Source organism: Heterodontus francisci, chromosome 13, assembly GCF_036365525.1.
Source record: "Heterodontus francisci isolate sHetFra1 chromosome 13, sHetFra1.hap1, whole genome shotgun sequence".
NCBI classification, from domain to species: domain Eukaryota; kingdom Metazoa; phylum Chordata; class Chondrichthyes; order Heterodontiformes; family Heterodontidae; genus Heterodontus; species Heterodontus francisci.
This window is the reverse complement of record NC_090383.1, coordinates 95859586-95877869: the sequence shown is the minus strand read 5'-3', so window position 1 is coordinate 95877869 and position 18284 is coordinate 95859586. Positions and strand designations below refer to the sequence as shown.

The 18284-nt window shown below is 37.4% G+C and overlaps 1 protein-coding gene across 1 annotated transcript in view; it reads right to left on the bottom strand.

Moving 5' to 3' along the window:
* Window positions 1-1102: 1102 nt before the first annotated feature.
* Window positions 1103-18284, bottom strand: part of lrpprc (leucine-rich pentatricopeptide repeat containing) — a 154880-nt gene continuing 137698 nt past the window's right edge. The window contains exons 31-38 of the mRNA XM_068045217.1: window positions 15579-15667; window positions 13564-13768; window positions 11574-11713; window positions 9534-9649; window positions 5602-5676; window positions 4612-4696; window positions 4341-4483; window positions 1103-1317 (exon numbers count right to left, since the gene is read on the bottom strand). Of these exons, the coding sequence (XP_067901318.1) occupies window positions 1249-1317; window positions 4341-4483; window positions 4612-4696; window positions 5602-5676; window positions 9534-9649; window positions 11574-11713; window positions 13564-13768; window positions 15579-15667 (922 nt within the window). The 3' untranslated portion in view covers window positions 1103-1248. The remainder of the gene's footprint in view (window positions 1318-4340; window positions 4484-4611; window positions 4697-5601; window positions 5677-9533; window positions 9650-11573; window positions 11714-13563; window positions 13769-15578; window positions 15668-18284) is intronic.

The following is an 18284-nucleotide window of genomic DNA, read 5'->3' as shown; positions in this document are numbered from 1 at the left end:
CCTGCTCCACTGCTATCTCTGAAGTCCCTCAAAGATCTGTCCTTGGCCTCCCTCCTATATAAATGTAAGATCTTTCTTTGACTGATGTTGGTTATGGAAGGAAGAAAACCCTGATGTTTACTCATGTCCAGATCATTATATGAAGATACAAAGATAAGAGTGTTGGTGCTAGCCTGATTTTTTGCTTGGATTCCACGGGAATAAGATTTTGGCTAGGCAGCTGAATCTTTGTTCATTTTCAGAAAATGTGCAAGCCCCACTGTCGTCTCAACAGAATTCTGTGGAGCTTTCAGGATCCCAGTTCTGTAGTCAAGAGGGGGAATAGCGCATCTAAATCTCAATTTTCCCTTTCAATTTGGCTAACAAACCAACATTTGTAGGTCAAGTGCTGCATAAAGGGACATGTGCTAGCTCCCACACCTGCATTAGTTCACGATGTTATAGCAAAACATTCATAAATGTTATCAACATTGTCGAGGCACAACTGTTCACCAGAATCAGCAATCTGACTTGTAGGGAAGCTGATATCAAAGATTTATTTCATATCTCCATCAATCATACGTGATGTTTAAATATGTGTCTGTATTGTAATTGAGAACAATTAGAATAACCAATTCCTTTGGTTTGATCCTATTGCTTCATGTGTTACTTTTTTCACAATTGGAAGACAAATTTGCATTTATATAGGACCTTTCACAACTTAGAACGATCCAAACCATTTCACGGCCAAAGAAGTACTTTTGAAGTGTAGTCATTGTTATGCTATATGCAAGCACAGCAGTCAATTTACCCACTAGGTCTTACAAACAGCAATGAGATTAATGACCAGATAATCTGTTTTGGTGATGTTTATTGACCATTAAATATTGGCCAAGACACACAAACTCTCCTGCTCCTTTGACAGTGCAGCACTCCCTCAGTACTGCACAGGTGTTAGCCTAGATTATGTGCCTTGCTACCACTGAGCCACAGCCAATATAAGAATGACAGTAATTTCAAAATTTGTATAAACTGATGCAGCAAAAACATACTACCTATTGAATAAAATGGCAGAGAACATAAACAACTGAGAAAGAGAGAACAGAGAGCACGAGAGAAAAGGTTTGTCATCTCCGAATCTTTATTTGTCACATTAAATACTCCTGTACAGTCAAATATATAGTTCAAGTCACCATATTTCAGAAATACACATTCATCCAGAGTTGGCTCGCCAAAGTATAAAAATGTTTGATAGTCTCAATCTTCATCTTAGTTTTTATCAGAAGATTCTTCTGCCTTTTCTCGCTTCAGTTTGTCTGCATAAAATTTAAAACTTTCCTGTTTAGAGAGGAAAAATTGTTTAATGATTTGTCTGAACAGGGTGTTGTATTCTTCTGTGTGCTTCGTACCGCTATTTAAAGCACTGCATTTAAAAATAATATGCATGTATTGATAACATTCAGCCCAATAGATACAATCCACTGAAAAACATTGTAATTATGCTTTGAAAGGCAAAGTATGACTATACACTGACATGTCACATTCCAAAGTGTTGAAGCCTTAAAATTTAAATGTACTGACCTTTTCAACAGTGATGGTATTAGCCTCATTATAAAATCAGCACAACCTGAATGAATATTGTGCTGCATCCTCCCTCTTAAATAGGAACAAAAATGACTGAAGAGATGCAAAATATGTCAAAACCAAGGAATTAATCACTTACTTTTGATGCTCTCTTTTAAGATCAGAAATTGAAAAGTTTTATAATTTTTAAAAAAACTTTCTTGTCTGAAACTTTGGATTCAAATCCAGCCCAGACTAATGGGGTGAATGTCTCTCCTGTCTGCAAGAATCTTACGCAAAATAGGTATGAGAAGGCGCATTGAGGCCCTGCTGGGAAAATATCACAGCTCCGAACTGACAATTCTGAGCAAATTAGGGGAAATCTCACTCAAGCGATTTGTGAGATGTCATTTCACTCTGGTATCTTCTGAGATTTGGGCTGAGTTATGGTGTTAGAGCAGTGTAGGCAATGTTTTATTCTGCAACCATGTTCTGTACTGAACCTCAGAGTGTTTGATACTGACAACAGGTAACCAAAATATCGTGTCCCATTCATAAGAACATAGAAACATTAGGAACAGCAGTAGGCAATTCAGAATCTGGAGCCTGCTTCATCACTCAATTAGCTTGTGATTGGTACACACCTGAACTCTATGCATCCATACCAAAATACCTTATCTTGATGAACATAAAAAAACACTTTAAATCAAAGCAAAATGGTGGACTAATGGAATACATAGTCAGCTAAGCATTGTTAAATTTGGTCAATAGAGCTAGATCTCAGTTTGTAACCAACTTGGTTTTCCCCATCCCTAGAGTAAAATAATAATTCCAATTTTCCAGTTCTCTCTAATTCCTTTTCTGTGATATTAGCCTATCCAAATTGTTTTCTTTCTATACAAATAAATAGAGGGGCGGGGAAGGGAGGGACAGTGTGGAGAAGCTCAGCATTGATCTTCTATGCCACTAAATTGCCAATCTCAGCAGAGCTACTGTGATGAGAAAAGTTAAGCCCAAGCCACTGTTGTGGATTTTCCATTAGGTAGCTTAGGTAAAAATTTAGGAGGTCAACACCATCCTGATGTGGAAATAGATCGCCGTTCCCTCATTGTCACTGGGTCAAAATTCTGGAACTCCCTCCCTAACAGCACTGAGAGTACCTACACCACACGGACAGCAGCAATTTAAGGTGGCGATTCACCACTAACATTCTCAAGGACAATTAGGGATGGGCAATAAATACTAGCCTTGCCAGCAACACCTACATCCCATGAACGAATAAAAAAAACCCTGCCCATTTAAGCTAGGGAAATCTGAAAGAAAAATACAGGGATTTCATAATTCTATAAGCAATGAAATGAATGTGTTAAGTTATGGCACCATTTCAGCACAGTATCAAGGATGTCACCAGTAAGATGCTGAGTAAACTCTTCCAAAAGAGTATTTCCGTACAAATCAAAATCAATCTTTCCACTTGAACCATCTTAAGTGTCAACTTAGTGCAAATTAGTAAACACCAGGCAGTTATGCCACACTCACTAGACTGTTGTTACCCAACTATTTATGTCTTGATTGGATTGAAACCCAGGTGAAATTCAATGCTTCAACCCAGTGTGATTCGGGACTCCGTAATGCAGTATCAAGTGATAGAAAGAAAATGCTTTACTATAATTGGGGTATTTAGTGATGTGCACATGCCTCAGTTGCTGACTACACTTAGGGTTCTTTTACATATAATTAATTTTTTTTAAATTTAAAACTTCACACTTTATTTCTCTTAACCCACCACTCTCTGGGCAAAAACTACTGATGGCCTGATTTTGCTTCCCATGGGTACTCGTGTAGTTTCCACTGAGTATATTCCCAGGACAAAAATTAAAACTGGGAATTCACTGTGTGGGAAATCACAGGCAGGAACTTGTATCCTACCACTTTGTGGCACACCAGGTTTTGGGATCTAGCTCACCAACCTGCTGCCACATTAGAGTCATAGAATTATACAGCACATAAACAGGCCCTTCGGCCCATCGTGTTCATGCCGGCCATCAAGCACCTATCTATTCTAATCCCATTTTCCAGCACTTGGCCCATAGCCTTGTATGTTATGGCATTCCAAGTGCTCATCTAAATACTTCTTAAATGTTGTGAGTGTTCCTGCCTCTACCATCCCTTCAGGCAGTGTGTTCCAGATTCCAACCACCCTCTGGCTGAAAATTTTTTTTCCTCAAATCTCCTCTAAACCTCCTGCCCCTTACATTAAATCTATGCCCATGGTCACTGACACCTCCGCTAAGGGAATAAGTTTCTTCCTATCTACGCCCCTCATAATTTTGTATACCTCTATCAGGTCTCCCCTTAGCCTTCTCTGCTCTAAGGAAAACAAACCCAGCTTATCCAGTCTTTCTTCATAGCTGAAATGCTCCAGCCCAGGCAACATCCTGGTGAATCTCCTCTGCACCCTCTCCAGTGCAATCACATCCTTCCTATAGTGTCGCAACCAGAACTGTAGAAAGTACTCCAGCTGTAGCCTATTGTATTCACTTACTTGCACCCACCTGTTGTAATGCCGAAAACAGAAAAAAAAATCAGTATGCTGCTTGTAGTACAGCATTGAATCCTGTATTGAGGGGCTCCCTGAAACCTAATCTTCACTGATATCCAAAATTAAACGTGTCAGCAGTTTCTAGTTAGGCTGCCCTGTGGAGCATTTTGCAGTAATATAGTCTTATAGCCCTGGGTTTACCCCAGTAATGGATCAGAGGCTGAAACAATGGACGATTTGAGCAGGAAATACTCACAGGGGGCTCAGTGAAAAAGAGAGATTCCCCTGAATTTTTCAGTAGCACAGCGAGACGCTTCAGAAACAGTTCATCTGGTATCATTTTTTCTTCTTTAACCTTTTCATACAAAGCCTTTGCAGAAACCACATTATTGTCCAATGCTAGAGAAAGAGACACAAATAGAGACATTTTAATAGTCTTAACATTGTGGCTGAATACATGCAATTTTTATTGTTCCAACTAAATACAATTATGTTTAATAAGATAAGCATGGCATTAAATAGTTTACCATAACATTTCATTAGGTATGAATATGCAATTTCTTTTTCTGGAAAATCTTTCAGCAGGTCAAGGAGCCCAATGATCTTGTGAGCCTGAGGAGAAAAAAAAGGCAAACAAAATTTAAATTGATGGCAATATGTTGGATAAATCACGGTGAATAACAACTCCAGCAGTAAGGTCTCTCATCCTGCAATCCTCAACATGTATATTATCAGTGTATTATCTTGAAAGGAAAATTAAGATTTTTTTTGGCAAAGCTGCAGGCTGAACAGAGGATGTTAGCACTGTGTATCCTTGGAAGTCAGGCAGACATTTTTACCTAAATTGTGTAATAAATAATACCAAGGAAGTCATTAGAGCTGACAGCACAAATGGGTACATCAGTTGACTACTGGAGAGATAAATCATTTAAAGGTATTGATGAGTAGGTTGTGTTAATCTATTCAAAAAAAGAACAAAATTGTTATGCCCGTGCTGCCAAAATTTCTCATACTGTCATCTCTATCTAAGTAGTTATTTTTGGGCAGCCAGTTAAACTGCAGTAGCTTGCTAGCATTAGAAGATCAATTGAGACTATACTTTGGGATCATATTTCAATTTGTTTTTAAGATAAGTTGTTCTGGGAAGGCAGGATGGAATTATTGCCATTACTCCCTCCACTTGAATGACAAATTTACAATCTTTTAGCTGGGATTGTTTATTGTGAATTAGGTGGGCGAGGGGCTATTAGAGGTTAGCTACAAGGGTTTAAAAAAAGGCAAGTTGTGTTATCCTACCCATGTATTCAACACCTTCAACAGATGGTTAAAGTGTGTCACTTGTAACCGATAGCACCTTAAGAGTAAATCCCGCCCCAATCCCTTGGCTAGAAAACATCAAATGACTCAGTGTGAGTAGGAGGAACATTTTAAAAATAAACACTTTTTCCCTACACTGCATGCAAAATAACATTAAACAGAATACTGTAAACATTTTGAAGAGTCTTTAGTGTGCATACCTGCCCAGGTTGCTGTGCAGTCTTACTAATGAACGAAATCAAACTTCTTTTCTGTTCTGCAATTGCAGGGCATCTCTGAAAAACATCAAACCCAGACATTAGTGGCATTTAAACGAGTAATCTGTTGAAAGAAAGGGTAGCTCAATATTTTAACTTTTCAATACTTTTACACTGAAGTGATGTATCTCATAAATGTAACTTAAACATGTGACATGTATTGACTACATACTTAACATTTAAATTACTTAATCCTAAAGTTACCTCCGTAAAGTGGATATACATTGAAAAATGTGATTCGCATTTTATACATATTCTGACTTAAGGTGAGAATGTTAGTGATGAATAATGGAATACATTGTTCGTTTTGAAGTTATCAAGCTGGGTATTACAAAACCAAATACAAGAGTAAAGATTCTCTATTTTATCAAACAACTAACCCCTACTTTATTCTAACAAGCTGCTTCTGTGGTGAACTCTGAGTGAACTATCGCTCTAGTGTCAATTTGTAGTAAATTGAAGACAGCGATGCAGTGCTCCTACGCCCATTTCAGACTGCCTCAGCTGATGGTGCAGAGGACTTCAATAATAGGAGACTTTTGTCTCTTTAGTCTGGCGATTTGAATCCAAGGTTCCCAAGGTGAAAGAGCAGTGTAGAAACCCACTGCACTGATCCTTTGCCAAGTACAGTAAACTGGATACTTTCTTGCCCAGGCCATGCATCTGAGCAAGTCTCAGCCTGAATTATGTCCCACTGTGCATGGCCATGATCCTGTACAAAACCCATAAGCCAAAAATATAACCTGCAACATATTAATAAATGGAATATGACAGCACATCAAAAATATCTAACTGTATTTATTGCAAATTCTGTAAATTGCAGTATAAGCAATTCTTTAAAAATGATATAATGCCAAAATACGTTGTTTTAAACTTCTGACTGTCTTTCACTACAATTTTTGAGCTTTTTCTTATTTTGGCAACTCACCATGCCTCCTTCGACAGCACCTTCTAAACCCATGACCTCTACCACCGAGAAGGACAAGGGCAGCAGATGCATGGGGACACCAAGTTCCCCTCCAAGTCACACACCATCATGACTTGGAACTATATTGCTCTTCCTTCATTGTCACTGGGTCAAAATCTTGGCATTCCCTCCCTAACATTATTGTGGGTGTAACTACACTGCATGGACTGCAGTGGTTCAAGGTGGCTCACCACCACCTTCAAGGGCAATTAATGCGACGCCCACATCCCAAGACAAATAAAAACAAAAATGTATTTTCCATCATTTGACTACTCACATTTCAACCCATTGAGTTCTGCACAGTTTCACATCAATGCCATTTATCCAGTCTTTATACATGCCATTTTAAAGTTTTGCATTTATACTGTTGTATGCAGCTGTACTTGTAATTTGACAGAGCACCTATTTGCACACCATTTTCCTTTTACCCGTTGTCCTTTGTTAAAATTACTCAACATGTCTCTGAGCCTTCACTTTGGCCTGTCTGACTGAGCTATTCTCTTCTTGATATTCAAAAAAAGATGCTGGGAGTACTTTATCCCAGCCCTCAAAGTGCAAATTAAAGGGCTGAATCAAAAGAAAAATGCCGGTCCTTTTGTATTTTTACTTCTGTTGGGAAGGAATGTTTTTTACCTGGCATCTGTCGAAATGTAGGATTGTAATCATAATGTCTGAGTCCTAGTGCATTACAGCATTCCAAGAATGGTGTTTGAGTAAGACATTGGTTGGGATTTTGTGCCTTGATTAAAAAAGTTAACACTGGTTTTACACGAGAGAGAACTGAACAGGTACAAACTTCTACAATAATGTTCCATCAGAATGAAAGAAAAGCGACGTATTTTATTAGAATGATGATCTACACTTCATAAGCAACACTACACTGGGGTGACTTCCAAGAAAAAACACTTCAGGCACCAATTTCACAACTTCAGTGCAACACAAGTATTTACAACTATGAATGGAGAAATAGGCCAGGTAACATTGTACACAGTTGAGCACACCTGTTTGAATTTTCTGAAATCCTCTGAATTTCACCAAAACAAAACCTGAAAAGAACTTTTAATTTTTTCTTTCTCCTGCTGTCCTGTAAAAAGTCTAAACATCATTCATTTTGGTAGATTGATGGGTTGATCAATAAAAAAGGGCAGTCTTGTTGAGCCCAAATATTTTTTATCTGGTGAAGATTCTTATGTTCTACGTATGACAGAATTCCTCACCTCCAAAAATGACTTGCTTAAGATTTATGCAGTTATACTGTTCACACTGAATACATCAATGCTGCTGTGTTTGTGTTTATAAAAGAGATAAAAAAATACACTTATTGTCTAAATGTGCAACAATATTTGACAATAGATATTAATTGTGGGCTGTTCAATGTTTGGTTTGCTTTAACTCCTTGCATTTATTAATCATATTACACTACAAGCAAAAGCTGTGTTGTTTACTGTCAGGAGAGAAAAATGTGCATAGGCTGACAGTGTGAGTACCCATGAACCCAGCAATCTGCAAGATCACTGATTGTTTGGCTGCCACCTGCTGGGAATAGACTCTTTGTCAGTGCATGTGTGTACACTGTCAATGGCAGCTTTTATTCCCTACAGACTGCTCAACATTTGCTCTGTTTTACATTTTAAACCATCAAAAAGCCTGAATGCTGTTGTCTCATTCCCTGAAGATTACCACCCTGTCATTTACTGCAAATTCAGAACATCCAGCAACAGCAACTTATGAATTTATGCATTTGTGAGTTGTTGAAAAATTGCAGACAGAACATGACTGATAAAAAAACTGAATGATGCAGCAATAAATCTTCACATGTTGCAGCAGCAATTTCGTTTGTCAGCAAAGAGGAAGGATATACTGAAATTATAAGGAAGTTTAAGCATCAATAAGCGAAAAAGTTGCCAGCTAAACCAACATTCCAAGAACGAATATAAAAAAGTTTGAACGGTGGCAGCAGGGCTCACAACGGAGAATTTGGGGATTTCCAGCTTAATTACAGAGGTCAGTTTTACTTTACTGGTATCTAAGAGAGGAGAACACAGATAGCGATTCAGAAAAGAATACATTGCTATGTACATAGGCTTCACTTCCAAGGAGAAGATGTATAGAATTTTAATTGAGTGCCATCATTTTTGCACTGCGTTTATTGTAAAGAAATCGATAACACTATGCAGTAGCACTTTAATCTATTTCAGATGCAGAAGAAGTGTAAGAATCAATAAGGGAAGAAATCTAAACATTTGTACTGGAGATCACATGCAGTAACAGAAGACCTCCAGTTTAATTATAGGAGTCATTTTTATTCTACTGGTTGCTAATTGCAGGAGAATATAGATATCTATCTTCTACAACAACCACAGGAAGTGTTTTGTATGTTTTACCATAATATTTTAAAACAGACACGCTGCATATCAGAGCAGAATACACAATTGTTCAGCTGCCTAATTCCAAGCATTCACTCAAATGGATTGCACTTCAATGATGACAGCTGCATTGTATTTTTTTTTTAAATAAAGATGTACTCAAATAAAGTTTCCCAACCACACAAAAAAAACAAACAAATGAAAATAATTATTAACATATCTTTTATTTCTCTCAATGTTCCGGTGATTTAATTTGCTTCATTCAGCACGAAGTATTGAGGACATAATTGGAGAAACCAATAAGGAATTGCACTCAACACTGTGAGGGAGTTGAGTTAAACGCTGTTGAAACTAAAGCCCTCTAAGCTAATAAACATATATCCTGATCATTCTTCACATGGTTGCATCAGTAACTCCAAGTTATGCTATATTAGCACATTTGTTTAAATATTCATTCCAAAAAAGAATACAGGCTGACAAAGTGATTAGTAAATTATTTTTGTATATAAAGAAGGTACGAATGCAAAATTATTAGTGTATACCTGCAGAAGAAATCTGGCATCCTCTGTTCTGTCTAGATCCACATATTGTAGAAAGAGATCTGTCACAGGCTTGTACACTGCAAAATGGTTAGCTAACCGTTCAGCCATGGCACTCACTGCAATATATAAGGCAACAAAATGCTAGACACCTTTTATAATTTCTTTTAAATGGAGCACAAGAATCTTCTATTTTGGTCCATTAGCATTCAACTGTCATTGTTACTTTTTTAATTTTGTCATAGAAGTTGATATTTGTGTTTCAGCTATCCAAAAAGTTAATGGGTAGGAGAAGGAAGGAAGAGGTTCGGAAAAAAATTCACTTTCTGTTTTGTTCAGATGAACCTGCTGAAGCCCACTGTTAAGACAGCTGCTCGCTGAATGTCGTCCTATTCAAGGAGCTTAACGTAGGCACATGAAGCAAATTTAGGGTGGGAGTGGGGAAAAGGAAATCAGGAGGAGAGAATGAAGCCTTGTAAATTTTAAATTGCATATTTGTTTCTTTCTAGATTGTCACAGGAGTTAATTAGGAAACCAAAGCTCTTCCTTATTGCCATAGTTGGTTAAAACAATGAGCCCAGATGAGGAAGACGGCAGCCAGGACTGGGCAATTAGACTCAGCGCTCCAGAGCTAGAGAGAAGAAATGTTTCGTCAGGGATACTGCTTCTTAATGCTAATCAACAACCCCTTGCTGGAAGCACAGTGGCGCAGTGGTTAGCACCGCAGCCTCACAGCTCCAGCGACTCGGGTTCGGTTCTGGGTACTGCCTGTGCGGAGTTTGCAAGTTCTCCCTGTGACCGTGTGGGTTTCCGCCGGGTGCTCCGGTTTCCTCCCACAGCCAAAGACTTGCAGGTTGATAGGTAAATTGGCCATTGTAAATTGCCCCTAGTGTAGGTAGGTGGTAGGAGAATTGAGGGAAGGTGGGGATGTGTTAGGGGACATGGGATTAATGTAGGATTAGTATAAATGGGTGGTTGATGGTCGGCACAGCCTTGGTGGGCCGAAGGGCCTGTTTCAGTGCTGTATCTCTCTATGACTCCAGGGCACATATCTGTGGACATCAAGGCAGGATAGTGTTTAGCTTTGGTACCCTCCTTAATTAAAAATTTTACCAGCACTCACTGCAAAGGCTCAATGATTAGAAAGACAAACTTGGGTAAGACACAGAGAATTAACAGTACCCATGGAACCATACTCCTGCAAGACTTGGTAGGGTGAATGACACCCCCAGTAAGGCATTGGTGAGTGAACAGTAACCATGGAACTATACACAGGAAGGCATCAGAGGGTGATCGGTACCCGTGGAACTATACCCAAGAGTGTCGATGCCTCAGGGGGGAAGGTAGAGAAATTTGACTGAGAAAGGACAAAGAAAAATACCATTGATTAACTGTTTTCTCAATGACTATAGGGGATGTTATTTCTCAGAGATACTCTTTTGTTTTACCTTTGCAAGGCTTTGTAACTAACGATTCAAGTTTAATCTGTATTAGCCATGATTTTTACTTTTTGCTTTCTCTGAAAGTAAATTTGTGGGATCATTCATAAGTCATTAAAGTTACAGAGACAGACTGTAAACAAAAAAGCATATGGCAGTTACTATGAAAGATGAGCTGAGTCTAAAAATAATTGTGGTAATCTGATAAAAACCTTGCCTGCTAGTTTGTGAGATTCTGGTGGTGCAAAATCAAGCCACTTCTACCTGTCAAACTCACCCAACACTGTTGGCATGAGAGTTCGTTCTTAGCTAATACACTATTTTCTGCAGTACCATGCACATTTGGTGCGTTATCCCAGGCAGATAAGACAAAAAAGTGGCAGACTCTTGTAATTCCTGTTGCCGGACAGTGAAGGAGGATCTTAGATAAATGGAGCTAATTGATAGCTGCAGGACTCATGAGTAGAAAGGCGAATATGGAGCAGCAAAACAGCAAAGATTTCAAATGTAATACTTGCTACAGTTCTCTCATTCCACATTTAAGTACAAGAAATATTCCTCAGTTGACACATAGTGAGCAGCATGCATAGTCAGATAAACTTACATTTATCTATTGCTTCTTCACAATTTTCCTCCATTACCTTTCGGAACACATAGGACATACTTGTTACTTGCTGCTGAGAACTATTTTCGCCTGGAATGTAGAAGGGCTCAACATATTCCACTGCTGTGTCAATATTATTACTGAAGAAAAACAGAACAAAAGGTTGCATTGCAGATTAACTTACAAACTTAAAAGCACCTGATGGATATAAAATAAAGAGGTAGAAAGCATGAATGTTTCATTTTTTTCCATAAATATTACAAAATGAGAAAATATTGGAAGCTTTTTGTACAGCTGTTACTGCAGTGAAGCAGAAATTATGAAACTAGTAAAAGAATTCATAGCTGAATAGGCACAATCAACGGTAATCAGATGCACTGCTATAACGAACTATGACCTTGAAAAGTCTAAGTCACCACAATACACTTTTAAAGGGAAAAATCTTACAATTAAATGACATGGACTGTTGTGTGGTTATCTGCACACTCACTCTGCAAGGTGCACTGAATTCTTAAACATGCAAATATCGCACCAAGGCATCATTTCTAAATAATTCAGGCTGAAAGGTCATAACGATCTTGATCATTCAATTAAATATTTATCAACATAGATATACATGCCCTTCTGCAAATATCACTTAATTTGTAAGCCGCATGTAGGGGTTAACATATTTTTCAAGAAAAGAGACACAGGCACTCAGCTGTACAAAACAGCTTTATCTTTAGTGAAAGCAAGATTGGAAATTGGAAAACTCTCCATCAAATACTTGCCATAAAGAGAAAAATAAAGAAATGGACTAGATATCTGGCTTTTACAGAAAGACTCGGGCAGTGGTATAGAAACCTTCTTTGCCTGCAGAATGAGCTCCTTGCATATTCACATCTCCACCAAATCAAGAAAATAAAACTCCTTACACCATGCCCCCTTTTAATAAAGCCCAGTGCAGCATTATGTCCATGAATTGCTTCCTATTCAGAAAAAGGGCTTTGTAACAGAGAATAAATGTGGAAAAATGCAAACCATTCACAATAACAATATTCAAATATGTCTGCAATATCTACACCAACACAGTTTGTATCTAAAAATGTACATATCTTTCCCAAATTGCTATTTTAATTATTAGGCCAATATGTGGTATGAAGTATGTGGTGAGCAGCCATAAGATACAATTTATATTCAACAATTTATGTTCAACTCATACCACTGTAATTAAGCTAGTCCACTTCTGAGATACAAGTCGCATTCATTTTTTTAATGAAGGTAAAGTTGAAACCGCAATGATGTTAAAACAGGAAACTACAAATTATTTGTCACTGTTCATGACATTTTAAATTAAAATATTGGCTAAAATTCATTTTTAATCTGTTGTTTAGTTCAAGTAATTTTCATAAATACTTGATTTAATAAATTAAAATGAAGTTCACAGCCATTAGTTAACTTCAATGATTATTCCCATTCCCCACCTATCACATTTTTAATCGCTCATGTTCCAGATTATAAACACAAATTCTTATTGAGCCAGGGTCAGAGTCTTCATACTGATCATCAATACTGCTTCAATTGAACAGAGTATGATAATTTTCACCTTTCAGGAAACCAGTACATAGATGGGGAAGACAGAAAGAAAGAAAGCAGGAAAGAGCATTACACTAGGGATCAGTTTGTGCAAAAATCCATATAAATATGCACTCCAAAAAAATTAATAGATATGTATGCATACATGTTTGTCTATTCAAAATTAAACGTTAGGAAATCACAATTGTGCAGATTTTGCAAAATATTTACATAAATTTCATGAGAAAGAATACCAGCACTTTACAAAAAAGTTGCAAATACCGCAAATAGGACTATCTTGCATCCAAGAAATGATATCTTAGACAATGCTTGAAACTCAAGTTTCTTTAAGCTTCTGAAATGGTTAGAGTTGAAAGCTGACTTGGATTTACAGTAGTTCAGCTCACTACAATTTCTGACAAAAAAGTTTACTTACTTTTTTATGTGAGCCAGAACTAAGTTATTGATAAATAGCATCCTGGACAAATTGATTGACCGTGCCAGGTTTCCCATCAATTGTTCCACAGACTGAATTTTCTCCACATCACCCTTTAAAGCCAAAGCTTGGACTAGCCGTGCAACAGCAAGCTGGCTGGGCACTTGATTAACTTGCAACATTTCCTTCAGTGTAGTCACAGCATCTAAAAGGAAATATTTAATCAACAGTGAAAAGGATTCATAAAGTTAATGAGGGATCAATCAATATTTCTTCCAGAAAAATCTCTCCAATCATTGCAATTTCTCTCTCCAATAGCTACAATCACAGGTCAATAGTTTCACAGAAAATGCTTGTGTTTTGTCTGTTGTGACCAACTGCAACAGAATTAATGGATACTGAAAATAATTTAATCTTGTGATTTTAGTTAACACCTTCTATGGAAATGGCTCCTCCAGCTTATCAGGTTTGTAGGTAAATCTTCACAATTTTTCCATTTTTATTGTCTATCCCTTTGGGGACCCATTCCTTCAAGAGAAAGTTTGTGTTCATTAGTGGTGGAGAATTGACGTCAGATATGGATGGCTGTAAAATGTTATAGTTTCAAATTTAGTGAGCTTTGCTGTCATATATAGAAGTTTTGATCATTCATAATCTGTGGCACAACGTCACAAGGGGCAGTTTGAGGAGCACCATTTTCCAGTTTTCTTCCTACAAAAACATTTATTTTCACAGGATTAAAAACAACTAAATTACTTCATATATTTTCCCCAAGTACAAGTCATTCTTCAAAGCAAACAGACCAGAACAAGAATAAATATATCCATCTCATTTTTAAAACCTGAAGATCTTATTCATCGAGTTCACAAAAACTACCCCCAAAAGCTTCTGACTTTGAGGGTAAAAGATTTCATGGATTCAAGACTGGAAAGTGCCACAGCATAAAAAAATTGGCAAAGCTCATTCTTACACTCTTCAGCATTTTGCCTGAAATGCACTGCATTATTAAAATGAAAATGACTTCATTGCCATTACTTCAAACAAAACATCTTCAATATAAACACGTGGTTGCATTCTTAACTATTCAAATACTAACTGACATGCCATTTCATAAATAAAGACCTTGCTACAATTCAATTATAATTAAATGCCTTTGAGAGCAACTTAATTTTATAATTATGAGTGAAGTTTAAGCATGTAAGCATAACTTAATGTACGCTGCAGAAAAAGAAACAGCATTGGAAAAAATATTTTAAAAATTTAAGATATCAGAGGCAATTAATAGTGACGCAAATTCTTATCTATAAAATTTTACCTTTAAGTTGCTGAAAACAGTACAACTTAAAGGAACATAAATTTAAAGAAAGCAAACTACTCTTTACAAAAGCAAAGTCTGACATTTTTGTACATTCCATTTTGTTAACAAGATGTATTTATAATTGTTAATCTCAGCCTTTTCCAACAGCATCTCAGTATGTACATTTAATTTACCACGTGAAAATAACTTTATTTGCAAATACCTCAATGAAAATATATTTGTGAATCTCCTTTACCTATCACTGAGGAAAAGTTTTTATCCAATGTCTTATTTTCAACAAAATTTCTTTAGTTGAAATTGCTTTGCTGTAAGATTTTTTATTATTTTGTTACTATTTAAAGGTGAATTTGCTCATTCATCCATTGCTAAAATTCTTGAAAGCTTGTACTTTCACCCACCACCCCCCACCCACCCACCCCCGTACGTCTGCAGCCCAATGTTTTAGCTAAGACAAAACCATCGTCTGTTAAATGGAATGGAAACTGGACTAAGTGGCCAAATGACAAGTACATTCATATTCAGCTTCAGTTGTATTATAGATGCATATATAGTAATTTATGTCTCTCAGCTACTACAAAAGACTCTTGATAAGCAGGTAATTTGCTAAATGGACTCCTTTATCAGAGCTTACGAAAGGCGTTACATGAAAATCTGCAGAGGCATTAACATGATGTAAAGGTCATAATGTGTGACATACCTTTCAGATTATCCCGCCTAACTTGCGTTATGATGAGTAGGCTGTTGGCAGCGTCGTTCAGTGTAAAGCCCTTGATGCGGGTCTCAACTCTAAAGAAGCAGACATTTAGAAAGGAATTACTGACATGCTTCTGATATGATAATAAATGGTTGAGACTGAGGTGAAATTATAAAAACTACCATTCCAATGTTAAAAATTTTGCCACAAATGTCGACCTGTAGACAGCTTTTATGTTGGAACGTCAAATACTGAAATAGTGTTTTTTCTCTCCCTTTCTTTTTTTTTGGTTCTGACAGCTGCCATAAGTAGTACCCTAGGCAGCAGAGAGAGAGTAATGTTTAAGCAAGTGGTCTAGCTTCTAGAACATTATCGCTTAAACATACGGATATTAGACATTGAATAAGTCGCAGATCAGAGTCTCAGCCTGTAGGTGATTTTGGTGGGGGTTGCTGGTAGAGAATCATATATTGCTGTGAAGTCAGATTCACATACAATATCCACCACTGACAGCTGTTTTTGTGCATCTAAACAACCAAGACACATTAGCATTGGGAGGATATGTAGTTCATCCCAAAGCCTACACTATGTGACAGAACCACTAGTACCTCTTTAAAATCAATTTACATAACACCTCATGCAGCCATTAAGTGGCATGTGACATACAAGCATCATTTGGGTTTTTGTGTTGATTCTCTGGCTGCAAATTTAGCAATTCGACCACAATATATACTGCACTCTCTCTACAAAGCATTTAAAATCTTTTATCCCACTGTGCACTCAAAATGTACAATTGCTTTACAATTCACACATGAAAGTTCAACAAATTATAGTCCATCTGTTACACAGCACTGTCAGCTTGGCTCAGTTGGTCCAAAGACCAAAACTAACCCGGAAGGACCAATACATGCATTCCAAGAAGACTGGCACTGCACAGATTCTTAGCAACACTGCTCAAATAATGGACGAATCCACACAGTGTAGGCTTTGGGATGAACTACATATCCTCCCAATGTTAATGTGTCTTGGTTGTTTGGATGCACTAGAACAACTATCAGTGGCGGATACTGTATGTGAATCTGACTTCACAGCAATATATGATTCTCTACCAGCAACCCCCACCAAAATCACCTACAGGCTGACACTCTGATCTGCGACTTTTTCAATGTCTACGGTTTCAGGATAAAAGCTAGTTTGGTACTGTGGGTGTTCAGCAGGCCTAACGTCAACTTTCAGCTGAGACACTAAACCATTCAGGTGGATCAGATGGACACTAAAGATTGCAAGAGGCCTGCTGTCCTGTTCTGGTCAACATTCCAACTTAAACCAATATCACTAAAAATAGATCAACTGGTCAGTTATCTTTCTGCTTGTTTGTGGAATGTTAATATTGTTTCTGTGTTTTCCCACATATCAATCAATGTATTTTAAAAGCAATTTATTATCAGAAGCACTTTGAGACATTACAACATGACAAGAAGCTACAAAAATGGACATACTACCATTGAATAGTAGACATTTTTGCTCACAATTATTATTCACCAATTCAGATTGTGAAAAGTTCTATTAAACATCATTTAAAAGTAACCTGGCACAACAGATTCAGTCATGTCATTCCAAAATACCTTCAAATCATGCAAGTTAGTAATGACATCTTTTCCATATCATACTGGACTTACTTGATCTTCAAACAGCATCAGAAATACACTCAGTCACATAAAATACACCACACAATAGTACCCTGCTCCAATTCAAATTTATTGTATATAATAAATGAGTTTTAAATCATAACAAGGAATCTTGAAGCAGTAATCCAATCTCAAGAGTTCAGATGATGCATTTGGATTACTTGAGCTTTGCTCCTGAGTCAACTGGAACATACCCACATTTACAGGAATGCCCCAGTTGGGTACAGGCAATTAAATGTAATGATACAATCAAAAGCATTTGTGTGTTCCACAGTTTCATAATTAGTGCCTCATGCTTCCAGACTCTGAAATTGCATGAGCTGTGTCCCTTGTTAAATTACACCACATCCATATGAAGTCATTCTTTGAGGCATTTATTTAAAAGAAAATTGGAGCAATTTGCATTCATACTTGGGAAAGATTTTCACTTGAATGCTTTCAGGAAAATAAAATAAAACTTAGACAATTGACCTGATTCCAAACCTTCATAATCAGGCATGTCACCTTGGATGTAAACAAGCGGCATACCTTCATCCACAACACAGGCACCCCCAACCACCACCCACGCAACCCCCCAACCCACTTCCTATTAGTCATCAGCCACTGACAAGTGCAGGTTTAAGCTCTTGTTGAATATATTGCAGGTACCAGGAAGTCTACGTGATAGTGAACAGCAAAAACTCGTTATAAAATGTCACTGCATTGCCACCATCCTCCAGAATCAGAGCCAAGAATGCTATCACTAAGTCAAGCTGATTTAAACTAGAAAGTCATGGTTGAAGTACAATAATGAAATTAGTGGTTGGATTCATCCATTATTTGAGCAGTGTTGCTCAGAATCTGTGCATTACCAGTCTTCTTGTAATGCATGTAATGATCCTTCCAGGTTAGTTTTGGTCTTCCTCCTTCTGGATCCTCTTCCATTTCTCAGCCTGTCTATGCTTCTCCAAATCAGCTGCTCCTGCCATCACTCTTGGGAGTTTTGCTCAGCACTTCCATTTACCCCCATATGCCTGGTTTG